Here is an 18381-nt window from a genome sequence, read left to right on the forward strand (position 1 = left end):
CTTTTAGAGATGCAAGGGGAGATGTCATAGTGATAATTATGTCATCTGCAAATAATCCTAGTTTATGCTCAGTCGGACCTACTTTAATGCCTTGGAGGTTGGGGTTACTCCTAATTGCTTCTGCCAGTGGTTCAATTACAAGGGAGAAAATTATCGGGGATAACGGGCAGCCTTGGCGAGTGCCGTTCGAAAGGTCAAAAGAATCAGATAGAATTCCATCTGTTAATACTTTCGCCGAAGGGTTAGAATATAATGCCATGATTGCAGAGTGGATGAAGCCTCTGAATCCAAACGTAGTCAGGGTTTTGTCAAGAAATCCCCAATGGACCCTGTCAAAGGCCTTCTCAGCGTCCAAAGCTAAGAAAACCGTTGGAGTTCCTGTCCCTTCAGCAGTCGTCAACAGATTTATCATACGCAGAGTTCCGTCAGGGGCCTGCCGGCCCTTCACGAACCCGACTTGATCCAGACCCAAAAGATATGATGTGCAGTATAGGAGTCTATTTGCCAATATTTTTGCATAAATTTTTAAATCAACATTGAGTAGAGAGATAGGTCTAAAATTTAGGGGAGAGGCCGTCGATTTCCCAGGTTTGGGTATAGTGACTACTGTCGCCTGTAGCATTTCTTTTGGGAATTTGCCTAGTTTGGGAGCGTCATTGAATAGTTGAACTAAGTGTGGGGTGAGGATGGGGGCCAGTAACTGGTAGTATTCCGAGGAGAATCCATCAGTGCCTAGGGATTTATGTAGAGGAAGAGATCTTATGACCTCTAGAACTTCCTCTGAGGTAATATGGGCGTTCAGCTTTTGTAAAGAGTCTTCGTCGATGGAGGGGAGTTTCAGGGCTTGTAGAAAGGAGTCAATATCAGTAGGTGTCGGATTGTAGGTGTCAGGGTCGTCGCTCAGATTGTATAAGGAGCTGTAGTAATCTTTTAAGACGTTTGCCACCTCTTTCGGATTACAAAAGGTTGCGCCCGTCTTGTGATGTTTAATGAGTGGGATGTGCGATTTTATACGTTGCTTTTTAAGTTGAGAAGCTAAGAGTTTGCCTGCTCTATTGCTTTGTGAGTACCAAGACATTTTCAATCTCTTAAAATAGGTGTCGTAGTCACGTAGAAGGGTATTTTTTAAGTCATTTCTAAGGTCTGTGAGTCGTTTTAGGATATCTGTTTGTGGAGATGTATCTTTTTTGTGTTGCTGTTCCAGCTGTGCTATTTGGGATTGTAGGTGGGTTATGTGAGCAGTTTTCCTCTTCCGATCTTTAGCCTTCTGTTGGATCAATAAACCCCTAGCTACCGCTTTGTGAGCGCACCACGTGATTTCAGGGGACGTAGAACCATTAGCATTTATATTGAAATACTCTGCAACTTTCACTTTGAGTTCCTCACTATATTCCGGATGTGCCAGGACAAAGGTGTCATTACGCCATACCGGAGCACAGCTTCTGACCGGACCATCCACCACATCTATCGTGACCGGAGCATGATCCGACCACGTGATTGAGTGGATGTCCGCTCTGGGAATTTTTTGCAAAAGAAATTTGTCAGTCAGAAACATATCAATCCTGGAATAGCTATTATGCACTGCAGAATAAAAGGAGTAGTCCCTTTCAGAGGTGCGGAGAGAGCGCCAGGGATCATATAGCCTCTCCTCAACACAGAGGGGGCCCATGTTAGGTCTACGTCTCCGTCCCGCTGAAGAGCAGTCCCTATCTACATTAATGACAGCGTTGAAGTCCCCACAAAACATCAAATTTCCTTTAGCCAGTTTCCTTGCCCATGCGATGGTTTTACGCACAAATTTCATGGGATGTTTGTTTGGAGCATAGATATTTACTATAGTGTAAAGTTTACCATTCACCTCAGCGATCAATAGTAGCGTTCTACCCATAGAGTCTTCTGCTGAGTCAAGTAGCTTAAAAGAAACAGTATCTCTAATTGCTATCAAAACTCCGTTCCTTTTAGCAGTATGATTCACAGAAAAAACATGTGGGAATTTCCGATGGGAGCAGTTCGGAGCTTTGCCCTTCGCAAAGTGGGTTTCCTGAACACAAATGATGTCACATTTGTGTTCCAAGGCCGTTTTCCAGAGAGATTTCCTCTTGAAGGGGCTGTTGAGACCTCTAACATTTAGAGACATCAGTCTAATGAACATGGCGGTGGAAGAAGATGCTGGCGTAGATAGTATTGGCAGTGCAGGGGAAGGTGAGGGAAGGGGAAACAATCAAGGGGGTAAGGAGACCAAAACCAGGTCCATTGTCATAATGTGTATTTAAGGAAGCTGTTCTGGTCCTGGGAAATTCAATGTAGAAAGACTGCAAGAGCCCAAAAAGGGGCCAAACTAAAAGAAAAATAAAAGGGAACAAAAAAGGAAAAGTTCCAACAAGTATGCGGGTCATCCGGCACCGTTTCCAAGGGAGGAAACAAAACCAGTGAACCGCACAGTGGGCGTGCAGTGATCCTGCCAGAACATAAGTGTGGTCCAGTGGGTGAATCCGAAAGCGAGATGTAAAAGCCAGTGGAAGTCACCGGAGGTTAAAGATGAGTGGTTATGTACCCCATATAAGGGGTTGTCATTTAGCTGCAGTACGGGAAGTGGTTGGTCTGCTTGAAGGACTACGCTGAGGTAAAGGTGGTGGGTCATCTTCGCGGGGAAGGTAACCCCATTGTCCGAGGAGTTCCAACCCCTTAGGGAGGGAGGAGATGGTGTGAGATACATTATCGACAGTCACTGTGATCTTGGCTGGGAAGCCCCATTTATAAAGGACTTTATGGTTTCTGAGAATTTTTGTGATAGGCACCAAGGTGTGTCTGGCCGCCAGGGTAGCCTGAGACAGATCCGTGAATAGGGAGATGCCCGCGAACGGGTCTGGGAGAGCTGGGTGTTGTCTTGAAAAACGCATAAGCTGGTCTTTCACGTGGAAAAAGTGGATGCGAGCTATCACATCTCTAGGGACCGCTTCTGGTATGTAGGACGGTTTGGGCAGTCTGTGCGCTCTGTCAATGATGAGGTCCGATGGAGTCAGGGAGGGAAGTACCGTGTGCATAAGGTGTTGCAAGTATGAAGATAGCTCCGCAGGCTTAACAGATTCTGGGATCCCCCTGAATTTCACGTTGTTCCTGCGGGACCTGTCCTCTATGTCCGCTACTTTCAATTTCAGTTGTTTAAGTTCCTCCTCTAGCTCAAAGTGTGCGTCCACCAGATCGTTATGCGCTCCTGTAAAGTCTCCCATTTTACGTTCTGTGTAATCTACTCTGTCCCCCAGCTTATCAAGCTGTCTGTTAGTGCTTTTCATGAAGGCATTCATAGCCTGCTGAAGTGCCCCCCTGAGAGTTCTCATCATCTCCTTCATTGCCGTGTCAGTGATAGCTTGGCCAGTTGTGGGGTATGAGTCTAGCTGCTGCCCATAGGAGATAGTCTGCTCCATAGCCTCCCCCTCCTCAAGGAAGGAATCCTACTGATCCTGCTCTTCCCCATCCCCTGTCAGCTTTCTACGCTGCTTCACAGGGCTTGTGAAAGGGGATGGCTGATCCTGCTGTGTCAGGATGTGGTTTTCGCCTACCTCCTCCGATGTCTGTGAGGTCCGGTCTGCAGCTGTACTCGCCGATGTGCTAGTGCGGGACCAGGCGCCGGCGCCATCTTTGGAGGAACGGCCTGCGGCTGCAGAGAAGAATTCGGTCAGTTTCTTCGGCCGATCCTTTTGCTTCCTCTTGCCCGCTTGAGACATCTTGTGCCCCGGAGTCTCGGGAAGGAGCTGAAAGATCGCTGTATATTGCTTAAATCAGCCCGCTGACACAGAGCGATGGAATCACATGGCCATCCGCTCTGGCTGCTGGCTCCGCCCCCAGCTGTGCCGATTTTTAAATGCGACATCAACTACGGGGGAGAGGAACCTCTGCCTGCCCTCTGTTATCCGGTGGCTCAAGGGGTAAGGGGGGGCTAGTGCTTTGCTATACCAAATCCAAATTTTTATTTATGGATTGTCTCCATATTTGATAGTCATTTCTTTTGCATGTGTGCACTATTCTTTTTTTAATATACAGTGCTTTGCTATATGTTAACATGTTGCTACAGTCAGGTCCATAAATATTGGGATATCAACACAATTGTAATCTTTTTGGCCCTATACACCATCACAATGGATTTGAAATGAAACAAACAAGATGTGCTTTAACTGCAGACTTTCAGCTTTAATTTGAGGGTATTTACATCCAAATCAGGTGAAAGGTGTAGGAATTACAACAGTTTGTATATGTGACTCACACTTTTTAAGGGACCAAAAGTAATGGGACAATTGGCTGCTCAGCTGTTCCATGGCCAGGTGTGGGTTATTCCCTCATTATCCCATTTACAAGGAGCAGATAAAAAGTCCAGAGTTCATTTCAAGTGTGCTATTTGCATTTGGAATCTGTTGCTGTCAACTCTCATATAGAATTGTGTCGATGTCCCAATATTTATGGACCTGACTGTAAATGGGAACTTTATCCACAATTCAATCTTGCTTCTAACTTCAAAGTAAAATTTAAACTACAATTCCTAGTTAGCCTTTTTTTTCTTTGGAGCCACCAGTGCAGAAAGAGCAAAGTGTGTTTCTCCAAGATTTCTACTTTTAGTCTTTTGTCTGCAACGAATATCTCACTGGAAACCATGAGTTTACGGATGGGAAGGCTTCAAGCAGGTTTTCCAATATTTATATATTCATGTGTGATGAGCATTGTTGGGATTGTAGCATGTGTGTTTACAAAGGCGTAACATTTCTTGGTTAGCATATAGCAGGTATCTGCCTCATTCAACCTCCTGTAACTTGACTGTTTTGTTAGTGGCAAATGACATAAGATCTCAGTACTATTAATGGGTTATGCATATCAAAATTTAGCAGTTGAGAAATTGAAATGGCAGTTGCTTGTTATTTTGATCCAATGTCTTGAATACTTTAGGTTGTGGACTTGGAACAAGTATACAGATATGGACTTTTATTCTATATACTTGTTCTGGGTCTGAAAATTTAAATGGTTTTAGTCCACAAGGAAAGAGCTTGTGAATGGTTAGCAGTTTACCAGTTAAAGCGTAACTCCCACTTTTGTTGAGGGAAAAAAAAAAAACATTCCCATCTGGATGATCTCTGTACATTGCAGGGTTTTTAACAAACTTTGTTGCAGATTCCTACTTTTTTGTTCTGAAGAAATCATTGTTTGTTCCTCTGTGCGGAGTGTGTCAAATGGGAGGGGTTTCATAATTATCTGTCAGCTATGGTAGCTGCAGGGCTCTAATGAGGAAAGCTGCTGCGTCTGCATCCCTTTTAGATGTGTTTCTATTGGGAGTATCTCACCAAAAATGACATTTTTGTTGCAGGGATGCCAGAAATCTGACTTGTATCTTAGGCAGACTTCTGGGAAAATTTGTGAGCCAATCACAAAAGCAGAAAATTATGTTTTTGGGGTGTGGTCAGTACACATTCTGTGCGAGAATGCTCCTGCGAGAACTACAATCAATTTGATTCTTGTGAGAACTACAATTAACTTCCAGACTGGGCGACGGACTGGATATTCTAGGTCCTTAAGGTTTCCCAGTCTGGCCAGCGAGCACGAGCAGGCCTCAGCTCTGCGCTAGGTCAGTCGCGACATAGTCCCACTGGACGGGGACTGGCCTGCGAGTGAAATGCCTCGCGAGGACGCACACGATCTGGTCGCAGCTTGAGTCGCAGCATACCTCTAGCCCCCAACAGCCCCTATTCAAAGATGGGGAGGTGGTCTGCCCGGAGTGGTGCCCACCCAGTTCAATGGTGTGGTAAATAGTGTCCCCCCCTCTCCCTTTCTGGTCTCCCCCCAGCCCCTCTAACAGTCACGATGATCTTTTGGCCCCAACCTACCCCCAAGCCCCCCCCTCCCTCTCCCTGGGTGAGGTAGAGGCTGGCTTTGCCACTTGCTCCAGTAAGGGGGGTGGATGTAGTTGTTGCTGACCGGACTGTCCGGATCACACATGGGGGGGTCTTTGAGCTTCCCGGCCCCCTGGGGGTTAGTGACTGGGGCAGGGATGTCCTGTGGGCTCCCTGCAGTGGTTATAGGCTGGGGAGGTGCGGATGTCTCATTCGCAGGTCTGCGCCACACGTGGCTGGATTGGGCCTAAAATTTAGTCCTTGGCTTTGTGGCCTACTCGCGGATGTCCGGGTACCTGACCCAAGCTGTCTGAGTTCCTGACCGAGCTGAACTGACGGTAGTGCTGACGGATGCCTCACGCAGCCGGATCAGGCTAAAAAATTGAGGCCGTGGCTTTGCGGCTGACAGAGCAGGCTGCATGAGTGACTGACCAAGCTGTCTGACCGACTGACCAGGCTAACTGAGCTGTCCGAGCTGCGGATCAAGCCAACAGAGCTGCCGGTGAACTCGCAACCGGATCGGGCCCCAAATTTAGGCCGCGGCTTTGCGGCCTACTCTCGGCTGGCTGTCCGAGCTGTTGACCAGGCTGTTCGAGCTGCTGACTGGGGTGAGCAGCGAACGAACGTCTGCTTTTTCCCCCCTTAGGGGGATGGACATATGGATTGTCTGGCGCCCCCCCTTTTTTTTTTAAGTAAAGAGAAGTGAAGCAGCCATAATTGTGTGGGGGTACTCTGCCTGTGCGTCTGCATCACGGGGGGGGGGGGGCGGGTTACTTCTTCCCCTTTCTAGGGGGCTATGTCTTTTGTTGGGCGACCCTTAGGTCTAATAGGTGGTCCTTTTGTGGACCTTTAGCCAGCGTTTCCTAGCGGGACTGTGGTCGGCGACCTCCCCTGCTTGTTATGTTCTCAGGGTGAGCTTGGCATATAGCGACCTACTGGGTCTGGGTCCACGGACTTTGGGTGCTCTGCAGTGAGGATGATTCCTCTCTTACTGCATCCCACGCTGCTCCACCTTGCGCATGCAAGGGTGCTGGTGGATGCACTGATTGTATCGGTGCAGGAAACTTTAAATTTTAAAATTTTCTGGAGTCAGTGGAGTTGTTTTAAATGCAATATGGAGGTGCCTTAAGCTTTTCGATAGACGGTATCCCTTGAAGAGTCTCTGTTGAGTACATGGGCAGTCCCACCTGTGGTGGACTCTCAGATCTCCAGGCTGAATAATTCTATCCTATTTCCGGTGTAGGAGTCTCCGGTTTTTAAAATATCCTTTTGATGGGAGAGCCTAAAACTTGGTCCATCACATCTCTTCTGTGGCTGCTTCGGTCCTTAGGCCAGTGTTCCCCAGTGCATGGTGTCCCTGACTTTCCCGAGTGGGCAAGCCTTTGCGCCAGGATCTGGAGGGAGAACAGATTCCTCCTGCTTTTGCAGAGCTGGTGGACTAGTTGATCCAGGGGTTGCAGTTAGTCTGTGATGCCTCTCTGGATGCGGCTCCCTTAGTCTCTGGGCTGTCTGTGACAGCAATGATCCTTCAGCGCACGACATGGCTAAAATGCTGGACTGCGGACCAGACTTTCCAGATGGCCGTATGTGATATCCCCTATGTGGGGAATCCTCTGTTCGGAGCATCCCTGGAAAGACCTCCATGAGAGCCTGGTCTGGTATGCCGATGGGGCCATCCAGACCTGCAGACAAACACCCCTTCTGCCTGAAGGGGTGCTCTCTACGGTATCTGGGGTGGGAAGGATGTCTTCGCCTTTTTCCGGACTTGTGGATCTCCCTGATTCAAGACAAGTGGGTCCACAAGCTGTTTCGGTCCGGCTACAAGATGGAGTTTTCGGTCTTCTTTTCCAGAGAGGTTCTTTCCTTCCAACCTGCCAGACCGCCTGCGAGGTCTTTTCATGGCATCGCAAACCTTGCTACTACAAAGGGTGATTGTTCCAGTCTCAGAATCGGAACGTTTGTTTCATGTTTGCAGGTCCCAGGAGCCTATGGCCACACCACCCTGAATGCGCACGATCTCGTTTGATCTTAGAAACTAAGCAGGGTTGGACCTGGTTAGTACTTGGATGGGAGACCACCTGGAAATACCAGGTGCTGTAGGCTTAAAGAAAAGTGAGGTACGTCCATTTTTGGACCTCAAGCTCTGAACCGCCTTGTGCGGGTACAGATGTTTAGAGTGGAGTCTATTCGTGTGATAGTGGCATCCCTACATCAGGGGGATCTTCTGGCCTATCTATATTAAGGACGCTTGCCTTCATATTCCGATATGTCGGCCATCCGTGTTTCCTCTAGGGGTGCGCATCTTCACTGGTCTCCATGATTCCATTACGATTATCATTAGGGATGCACCGAATAATCGGCGGCCGAACATTATTCGGCCGAAAATAGGGAAAATGGCACTTTCGGTGTTCGGCCGAATAAATCAAAAGGCCGAATAATTTAAGCCGAACAATGTCTCTCACCTCATTGCGGCTCGCGGTCCTCTATTATGTCCTCTGCAGTAACCCTCTGATATGTATGCATTCTCTGTAGCTTCCGCCCTGACCGCGGCTCGCGGCTCCCTTCCCGCTGGTGTCCTGTCCGGCCGCGTAGGGGGGTGTGACGTCACGCGCGCGTCCCGCCCCCTTCTCCTGACTGGCGGCTCCTTCACACTTGGTCCACGCCCCGCCCCCCCTGTTCGCGCCATTTGGCTCTGGCTGCAGTTATAGAGGTATGTGATGTGCAGCTGAGCACATTTGGGAGAGAATACAGTTGCTGGCAGCTGCACAAGCATTAGTGTGCAGACTGCCATATGTTGTTGCCACAGTGCCCTATAAAGTGCCCCTTGACATAAAATGTGGCCATCAGCGTGCCCCTTATTTTATGCTAAGGGACATGCTGATGAGCATATTTTATGTTAAGGGGCACTCTGATGGGCATATTTCATTTTAAGGGGCACGCTAATGGGCATATTTTATGTTAAGAGCAATGCTGATTTAAATGTTTTGTTTTGCCCATCAGCGTGCCCCCTGACATAAAATGTGCCCATCAGCGTGCCCCCTGACATAAAATGTGCCCATCAGCGTGCCCTCTGACATAAAATGTGCCCATCAGAGTGCCCCCTAACATAAAATGTGCCCATCAGAGTGCCCCCTAACATAAAATGAGCCCATCAGCGTGCCCCTTATTTTTTGCTAAGGGACATGCTGATGAGCATATTTTATGTTAAGGGGCACTCTGATGAGCATATTTTATGTTAAGGGGCACTCTGATGGGCATATTTTATGTTAAGGGGCACGCTAATGGGCATATTTTATGTTAAAAAATGCGAAACACCGCGTTTGGTATTCGGCCTTCGGCCAAGCATTTTATTATTATTCGGCTTCGGCTTCGGCCAAGAATTTCATTTCGGTGCATCCCTAATTATCATGTCAACGATTCGATTCCACGATGCATCACGATTACTGCCCACAATGTGCCCATGGCTTTCATCAAAAAACTCAAGCAGTCAGAAATTGAAAAACTATTTTTATTTTCGTCTGCTCTTAAAAAAAGGACACTTTCTTGCATATAGGAAAGTCTGAACAGTATTTACAGTTGTGTTCATACGTTAACATACCCTGTCAGAATTTATGATTTCTTGGTAATTTTTACGAGAATATGAATGATAACACAAACTTTTTTCTTTCACTCATGGTTAGTGTTTGGCTGAAGCCATTTATTATCAATCAACTGTGTTTTACTCTTTTTTTTAAATCCTAATGACAACAGAAACTACCCAAATGACCCTGATCAAAAGTTTACATACCCCAGGTCTTAACACCGTATTCTGCCCCCTTTAACATCAATGACAGCTTGAAGTCCTTTGTGGTATTTGTGGATGAGGCTTTTTATTTTCTCAGATGGTAAAGCTGCCCATTCTTCCTGGCAAAAAGCCTCCAGTTCCTGTAAATTCTTGGGCTGTCTTGCATGAACGGCATGTTTGAGATCTCCCCAGAGTGGCTCAATAATAATATTGAGGTCAGGAGACTGAGATGGCCACTCCAGAATCTTCACCTTATTCTTCTGTAGCCAATGACAGGTTGACTTGGCCTTGTGTTTAGGATCATTGTCATGTTGGAATGTCCAAGTACGTCCCATGTGCAGCTTCCAGCCTGATAAATGCAAAATTTCCTCCATTATTTTGATAACATACTGCATTCATCTTGTCGTCAATTCTGACCAAATTTCCTGTGCCTTTTGTAGCTCACACATCCCCCAAAATATCAGCGAGCCACCTCCGTGTTTCACAGTAGTAATGGTGTACCTTTCATCATAGGCCTTGTTGACTCCTCTCCTAATGTAGCGTTTATGGTTGTGGCCAAAAAGCTAAATTTTGGTCTCATCACTCCAAATGACTTTGTGCCAGAAGGTTTGAGGCTTGTCTCTGTGCTGTTTGGGGTATTGTAAGCCGGATACTTTTTGGCATTTGCGTATTAATGGCTTTCTTCTTGCGACTCGACCATGCAGCCCATCTTTCTTCAAGTGCCTCCTTATTGTGCATCTTGAAACAGCCACACCACAGGTTTTCAGAGAGTCCTGGCAGTTGTGGTTGAAATTTTAGTTGGTCTACCTGACTGTGGTTTGGTTTCAACAGAATCCCTCATTTTCCACTTCTTGATTAGAGTTTGAACACTGCTGATTGGCATTCTCAATACCTTGGATATCTTTTTATATCCCTTTCCTGTTTTATACAGTTCATCTACCTTTTCCCGCAGATCCTTTTGACAATTCTTTTGCTTTTCCCCATGACTCGGAATCCAGAAATGTCAGTGCAACACTGGATGAAAGATGCAAGGGTCTGTCAGGAGTCTAGAAACTCATTGACCTTTTATACACACACACTAATTACAAGCAACCAGATCACAGATGAAGATGGTTACCTTTAATAGCCATTCAAACCCCTTTGTGTCAACTTGTGTGCATGTTATCAGGCCAAAATCACCAGGGTATGTAAACTTTTGATCAGGGTCATTTGGGTAGTTTCTGTTGTCATTGTGATTTAAAAAGAGTAAACACAGTTGATTGATAATAAATGGCTTCAGCCAACCATGCGTGAAAGACATTTTTTTTGTGTTGTTCATATTCTTGGAAAAATGGCCAAGAAATCATAAATTCTGCCAGGGTATGTAAACTTATGAGAACAACTGTATTTCAAAGTTGAACAGTAATACTATGGCATCAAACTGTTGTACAGTAGTAGTACAGTTTACTTATTCATAAAAGAAAATAACATAAATGTCTAAACCCTTAAGTAAAACTAAAGACAAACCTCCCTTTTTTTTGCTTTGGTTTTGAAAAGAGTGGAGAGGGACCTGTCAGTGTTTTTTGCTGTCTGTGTTCCTGTTAGGCCTCTTTCACACATGCGGACCGTTCAGATCCACCTGCCAGTTTTTCAGGTGGATCTTAACGGATGCCCATGCATTAGCGGAGACATGTCTGCTGACATCCGATCCTGTCCGTCAAGTCCGGACGGATGGAAACCCTATTTTCTCAGATCGCCTTTCAGGACAGCACCTGGAGAGAGCGCAGCTCCACCCAATCCACAGGAAACACTGCAAATAAAAACTCCTCCTCTTCCACCATGCCTCAGTCATTTGTGTTTCCTCCGCCATGGTGGAAGCATTGCAGGAGCTATGTGGAAGGGCTGCACTCTCTCCAGGGGGAGAGAGGGATTTGTTGCCCAGTTTTTGTTTGCTGTTTCAGCATGGAGACCATCCCAGCTCCCCTCCCTGGAGTGTCAAAGGGGGTATGCTCCGGAGCCTCTCACCTCGTTCGCTCAGGGGAGCTGAAACCCATCGGAGGATCCGGTCCGGGCGTCAGAGGTCCGCGCTTCGGCCGGTCGGCGGGCGGGGAGCCGCTTTTGGCATTCGAATCTCCCGCACTTTCGGACTCTGATCCCGGGGACGCGCGGCGTCACTTCCGGTGGACGGGACTTCCGGTGGGGGCGTGGCGGCGTTTGCTCCAACCGCAATACACGCAGGGGTCAGAGGCAGGTCACGAGGTCGGCGCTTCCGGTCCACAGAGGAGGACGCGGGAAGCGGTATTTAAATGGAGAGATCTGCCAGCAAGCTGCGCTTTTCAACAACATGGAGGAAAAGTCTGCAGCGACGGTGGAAGCAGGCACCGCCAGCGCCGGCCAAGTTCAGGTAGGAGAGGTGCAGTGGTGCCTCTTTTTTCTTTACTGTGTGAGCTTTTATTGTGGGGTTTCTTCCTTCCTCCTTTGGAGCCTGCCCTGTAGACTGAGTAACTGTTCCCAGTCTAACAGGATATATATGCATCTGGGAGTCTTTTCTTCTGATCCTTTTTGGTGTGGGTCACGATTTTCTCCCTTGCAAGAAATCACTAGGTGGTGGCTTTCTTTTATTTGTGGTTATTGGGCTTTCATGGTGGCTGTTTCTTTACTAGGTTAAAGCCACAGTGAAGACAAGAGCCCCAGCATCAAGGAAATGCCCTTCATGCAAGAATCCACTCAGAGATTCCTGGGTGAAGCCACTTTGTAAAGCATGTATTGCTGACCTTGTGAAGGAAGAGTCTAGTCAGCAGAATAATGAATTCATATCTTCATTTAAAGAACTCACAGACACCCTGTCCTCAGTTCGTTCCCTGTTATCCAGGACGCCACAAGTTCTTTCAGATTCCCAACAAACGGGTGGTACATCTTCCCAGCCGTCTACTTCTAAGTCTGCAGTGTCAAGTGATTCAGAAGATGAGGGGGAGAGTGCTCTCTGTTCCATCAGGGATTCAGAGGAGGAAGAGAAGGAAGAGGTGGCTAGTTCTTCCAGATACAAATTATCCTTGGAAGAGGTTGATGAGTTGCTGAAAGCGATTTACACCACGTTGGAAATCGCAGAAGAAAAGGTGCAAGTTTCACTTCATGACAGAATGTACCAGGGCCTTGAACAGACAAAGCGCAGGGTTTTTCCTGTTCATAAAGTCCTTACTGAATCTATTGAAAAAGAGTGGAGGGACCCAGAGAGGGCCCCTTTTTTCTCTAAATCCCTAAGAAGGAGATTTCCGTTTGAAGAAGATACGGCGCACCTATGGAACAAAAAGCCCAGAGTGGATGCTGCTTTTTCTCAGGTGTCTCGCCGCACGGATTTGGCGTTCGAAGACATGGGTGTTCTGAAAGACACCATGGATAAGAGGACAGATTCTCTCCTTAAAAAGGCTTGGGACTCCTCTACGTCTAGCCTTAAGCCGGCCATGGCCTCCACGGTGGTAGCCAGAAATCTTGAGTGCTGGCTCGAACAACTTAAAGGGCATGTGGAGGCTGGAACAGCAAGGAAAGATCTCCTGGATTCATTTCCGCTGCTCCTAAAGCCAGTAAAATATATGGCCGATGCTTCTGCTGAGTCTATCAAAATGTCTGCCAGGTCAGCAGCCCTTGTCAACTCTGCCAGGAGGGCGGTCTGGTTGAAAACCTGGACAGTTGATTCAGCTTCTAAGGTGAAACTCTGTGGTTTACCTTTTGCCGGTGACTTGCTTTTCGGGCCTGAATTGGAAGCAATTCTTGACAGAACGGCGGATAAGAAGAAAGCCTTTCCATCAAAAAAGAAATCTCCTCCTAAGAAGAGATTTCGTTCTGTTCAACAAACCAACAGAGGTCGTGAACAAGATCAGAGATCAAGATGGACCTCCCATAAAGGCAAAGGGAAAGGTGGAGTCCTCTTTAGACCACCTGACCAGGCCAATAAAAGCAAGTGACAACAGTCTTCCAGTGGGAGGAAGGCTGTTATGGTTCCTCCCACGTTGGGAAGACGTATCCGCAAGCCCCTTTGTGAAGAATATAGTGGCTCAAGGATACAAACTGGAGTTTTCGGAGACACCTCCAAGCAGATTCCATGTTACTCCCCTTCCAAGGGATCCGGAAGAGGCTTCCTCAATGATGTCTCTTTTACAAGAGCTGATTCAACAGGAAGTAATTATCCAAGTCCCCGAGGGGCAACAAGGCCGTGGGTTTTATTCTCAGATCTTTCTAGTGAAAAAACCCTCAGGCAAGTACCGAATGATCCTAAATTTGAAAATCCTAAACAGATCAATTCGGTACAAGCACTTCAGGATGGACACCATTTATTCAGTGACCAAACTGTTGTCCCCAAACTGTTTCATGGCATCCTTGGATCTGAGGGACGCTTACCTGCACATCCCAATAAATCAGGAGTGCCAGAAATTCCTAAGGCTGGCGGTCAATCTCGGGGAATCGGTCTGGCATCTGCAGTTCAGGGCCCTCCCCTTTGGCCTATCATCTTCTCCAAGGGTGTTTACCAAGGTAATGGCGGATGCCCTAGAGCCATTAAGGCTGAGGGGTATTTCAATTGTCCCTTACCTGGACGATCTGCTAATTTTTGCAGAGTCCAAGAGCCAGGCGTTGGTACACCTTCAGGAGACTCAGGACCACCTAGAGAGTCTGGGGTGGCTCATGAATTTGGAGAAATCCAGTTTGATTCCATCTCAGCAGATAAAATTTCTGGGATACAGAATAGATTCGGTCCTCCAGAAGGTGTTTCTACCTCAAGAAAAGATCGAGAAGACTCAGAACGCAGTTGCTCGATTACAAACCAATCATCAGGTTACTGTCAGGTCGGCCATGGCAGCTTTGGGCTTACTCACAGCCGCTATCCCTGCAGTACAGTGGGCAAGACTGCATTCCCGTCTTCTCCAGAGAGACGTTCTGCAGAGTTGGTCATACCCGGAACATCTGGAGAAATCCATCAGAATCTCCACGAAAGCAAAGAGATCTCTGTGGTGGTGGAGGAATTCCAGAAATCTGGAAGAAGGTCTGCAATGGACTTTCCAGACGAACAAACGTCTGACGACGGATGCCAGTTCGTGGGGTTGGGGAGCCCACCTGGAAGGCCGGACGATGCAAGGGACATGGTCCAAAGCAGAGTCCAGGAAATCATCCAACTGGCGGGAGCTAAAAGCCATCCTTTTGGGTCTTTGGTCCTTTCAACAGACAGTCAGGGGCCATCATGTGCAAGTTCTGTCGGACAACATGACAGCAGTGGCCTACGTGTCAAAGCAAGGAGGCACAAGAAGCAGACAGCTATCAGATCTGGCAATACAGCTACTCTCCTGGGCGGAGAAAAATCTAGCCTCTCTGACAGCGGTGCATCTGAAGGGGTCACAAAACCTTCTAGCAGATCTGCTGAGCAGGAAAAAGGTGTTGGAATCAGAATGGAGTCTGAATCAAGAAGTATTCATGCAGGTCGTGGAAGTCTGGGGTCTTCCCCAAATAGATTTGTTCGCTTGTCAACAGAACACCAAAGTCCAAAGATTCTTTTCCCTACACAGGGAGGATCAGGACTGGGGCTTGGATGCTCTAGCCCATCCATGGGACTTCCGTTTGTCTTACACGTTCCCTCCATTCCAACTGATTCAGTTGGTTCTCAAGAAGTTCAGGGAAGAAAAGACCAACTTGATTCTGATTACACCTTACTGGCCAAAGAGACCTTGGTTCGCCCTCCTGCTGAATCTTGCCTCAGAACCTCCCTGGAAGCTTCCGTACAGGAGAGATCTTTTGACACAGGGGAACCTAGTGTACCCAGAACTGGACCGCTTACAACTGACAGCGTGGTTACTGAAGAAGACATCTTGAGAGCCAGAGGCCTGTCAGAAAAAGTTATCTCCACCCTTCTCTCCAGCAGGAAGAAGGTGACTAGGGATATTTACTTGAAAGTCTGGAGAAAATACAACTTTTGGTGTTCCAGCAAAAATTTTATATTAAAAAATTTAATTTCAGTGCTTGAGTTCCTCCATGAGGGAATGGAGAAAGGACTAGCAGCAAGTACTTTAAAGACGCAAGTAGCGGCACTTTCAGTTTTTTTCGAAAAGACTTTGTCCCAAGAGACTCTAATCAATCGTTTTTTCAAGGCATTAGCCCGCAATAGGCCAATAGCCCTTAAAGTATTTCCCAAATGGGATTTGACCATTGTGTTACAAGGTCTAACTAAGTTTCCTTTTGAACCTTTAAAAGAGGCTTCCCTGAAGAATTTAGTTTTGAAAACTATCTTTTTGATAGCAATTACCTCGGCCAGGAGGATCAGTGAGATCCAGGCCCTCTCAATTTCAGACCCTTTTTTGACAATTTTTGCAGATCGAGTAGTCCTAAGAACGGACCCAGCCTTTCTTCCAAAGATTGCTTCATCTTTTCATAGGTCACAAGAAATTGTCTTACCAACTTTCTCCTCAACTCCTAGTAATACTCGGGAAGAATCCTTTCATACCTTGGATGTGAGGAGATGCTTACTTCAGTTCCTCCTGGTAACTAAGGAATTTAGAAAGACAAATGCATTATTTGTCATCTTCTCAGGGTCCCGTATTGGAGAAAAAGCATCAAAGAGCACTTTAGGCAGATGGCTCAGATGGGCAATTGAACAGGCTTATGTAGCTCAAGGAGAACAACCTCCAGAAGGCATCTTGGCGCATTCTACAAGGTCTGTGGCAACCTCATGGGCTGAAAGGGCCGGTGCTTCGCCTGATCAAATCTGCAAGGCAGCTACCTGGTCCAGCTATTCAACCTTTATTAGACATTACAGGTTGGACTTGTTGTCAGCTCAGGATCAAGCCTTCGGCAGAAAAGTTCTGCAGGCAGTGGTCCCACCCTAAGTGTAAGTTACTCGCTTATCCTCTCCAGGTGCTGTCCTGAAAGGCGATCTGAGAAAACCTTAGTTACTTACCGGTGACGGTTTTTCTAAGAGCCTTTCAGGACAGCAGCAGCTACCCCCCCTTGGTTTTGTTTATAATATATTTTGTAAATGTTTAACCTGTGGTAGTTTATGTTTTCCAGCATGTCGGAGGCTACTCTATGACTGAGGCATGGTGGAAGAGGAGGAGTTTTTATTTGCAGTGTTTCCTGTGGATTGGGTGGAGCTGCGCTCTCTCCAGGTGCTGTCCTGAAAGGCTCTTAGAAATACCGTCACCGGTAAGTAACTAAGGTTTTTCCGTCCGTTCTCATCCGATTCCCCCATAGAGGACAGTGGGGATTTGACACCTCCATCTCAGCACACAGAGCGGAGACAGAACTGTCATCTGCCTGCTCAGTAGGGATCGGCGGTTCAATCCCCGCTGAGAAAAAGCCAGACGAAGCGGACAGGTGTGAAAGGGGCCTTAGAGAGATTCACCGCCTCTATTTGTCCTATTTAGTTTACCATTATCATTAAAAGTAAAAGGAAAAAACAAAATTTTGGGTTGTCCCCCAGAAAAGTAGTTAAGGGGAAATCTTCCAATGGGTACTGTAGTTCTGGTGAACTGGGGGTCCCCAAGAGATTGCCTTAATTTGCAGAGATTTCTTCTCATTTCCTGTTTTGGCTATGGGACAGGAAGTGACGGTAAATCTCCATAATGGGACAAAGATGGCACAAATAAACCTTACAGGTGTAACTAATAACCTTCCCTTACTCTATACAAAATGGAAAAAAAAAGTTTTGCCTCCTAGTTCGCTCTACTTTAAAGTCAAGATAGAGGACAAGATTACCACCTGTATTCTTGTGAAAATGTTCATCCTCACAAAACAAGACCTAAATCACTTAAGCAGTGCAATAAATTCCAGGTGTGCTATAACCTATAAACCTCTACAAAACAGAGCACTTCTTGACTGGCAAACATCACAGTGAAGCTGGAACACATTGTGTTCACACAGTGTGTTGCACACCTTCCAGGTTCATTGTGATGATGGTTTGCCACTGCCACCACCAGTCAACACAGTGTGTTGCACACCTTCCAGGTTCATTGTGATGATGGTTTGCCACTGCCACCACCAGTCAACACAGTGTGTTTGAGTTGACACTAGAGCGGCATTATAAGCTCTCGTCACTCTGTCACTTTACAGAAAACGTCACCTGCATTCTACCACGATTACACCTGTACCTGAAGCCAAGCCACCATTAGAGGAAGGAAAATCCTTGACAGAACAAATCATTAATTGAAGCTTAAAACCTTGAAGGCTCGTACACACGATAAGAAATTCGGAAGGGAAAATTCGTCCGATGACCGATCTGCCGATTTTCGGATTGTTAGTATGGTGCTTTCGACAGCCGACTCCGACTTTTCGGCTGACAAAATCCTGATGTGCAGGCTATAAAATTTTTGTCCTCCGTCAACACACGTCCGATTTTCGTCTCATTAGTACAGATTTAGACGGGGAAAAATCTTATGAGCAAGACTAGGCATGCTCAGAGACGAAAGAACACAAATAAAGCAATCCAACACATGACATCACTTCTGAAGTAGAATTCTGTCGTACGGGAAAATTCATATGAAAATAACCTCTTCACTTTCCACATCAGACTAGCATGCCACAAAAAACGGACGACAGATCGTTCGATAATCTGATCGTGTATACGGGGCTTTAGTAAATATTTATGGGATCACAAATCTACACCGCGTACTAACACAATACCAAAAAAACACACACGTCGGTGAATAAGAATCATGAGAAAGGATTGGCAGGCACTGGCACAAGGCACAGGAGATCAGGGCAGGTGTG

General features: G+C 46.7%; 1 protein-coding gene across 2 annotated transcripts in view; it reads left to right on the forward strand.

Annotated features, from left to right (window-relative positions):
• The window catches only part of HSD17B4 (hydroxysteroid 17-beta dehydrogenase 4), a 544183-nt gene that overhangs the window by 13909 nt on the left and 511893 nt on the right, over positions 1–18381 (forward strand). The window contains exon 1 of one of the 2 annotated variants that reach the window (XM_082251745.1): positions 4578–4676. The exons of the other annotated variant lie outside the window; for it this stretch is intronic. Within the exon in view, the coding sequence (XP_082107871.1) occupies positions 4646–4676 (31 nt within the window). The 5' untranslated portion in view covers positions 4578–4645. Of the gene's footprint in view, positions 1–4577; positions 4677–18381 lie in introns of those variants that run through there. 2 annotated transcript variants of the gene reach the window in all.

Source organism: Pelophylax lessonae, assembly GCF_965119305.1.
Source record: "Pelophylax lessonae genome assembly, chromosome: 1".
Classification (NCBI taxonomy): domain Eukaryota; kingdom Metazoa; phylum Chordata; class Amphibia; order Anura; family Ranidae; genus Pelophylax; species Pelophylax lessonae.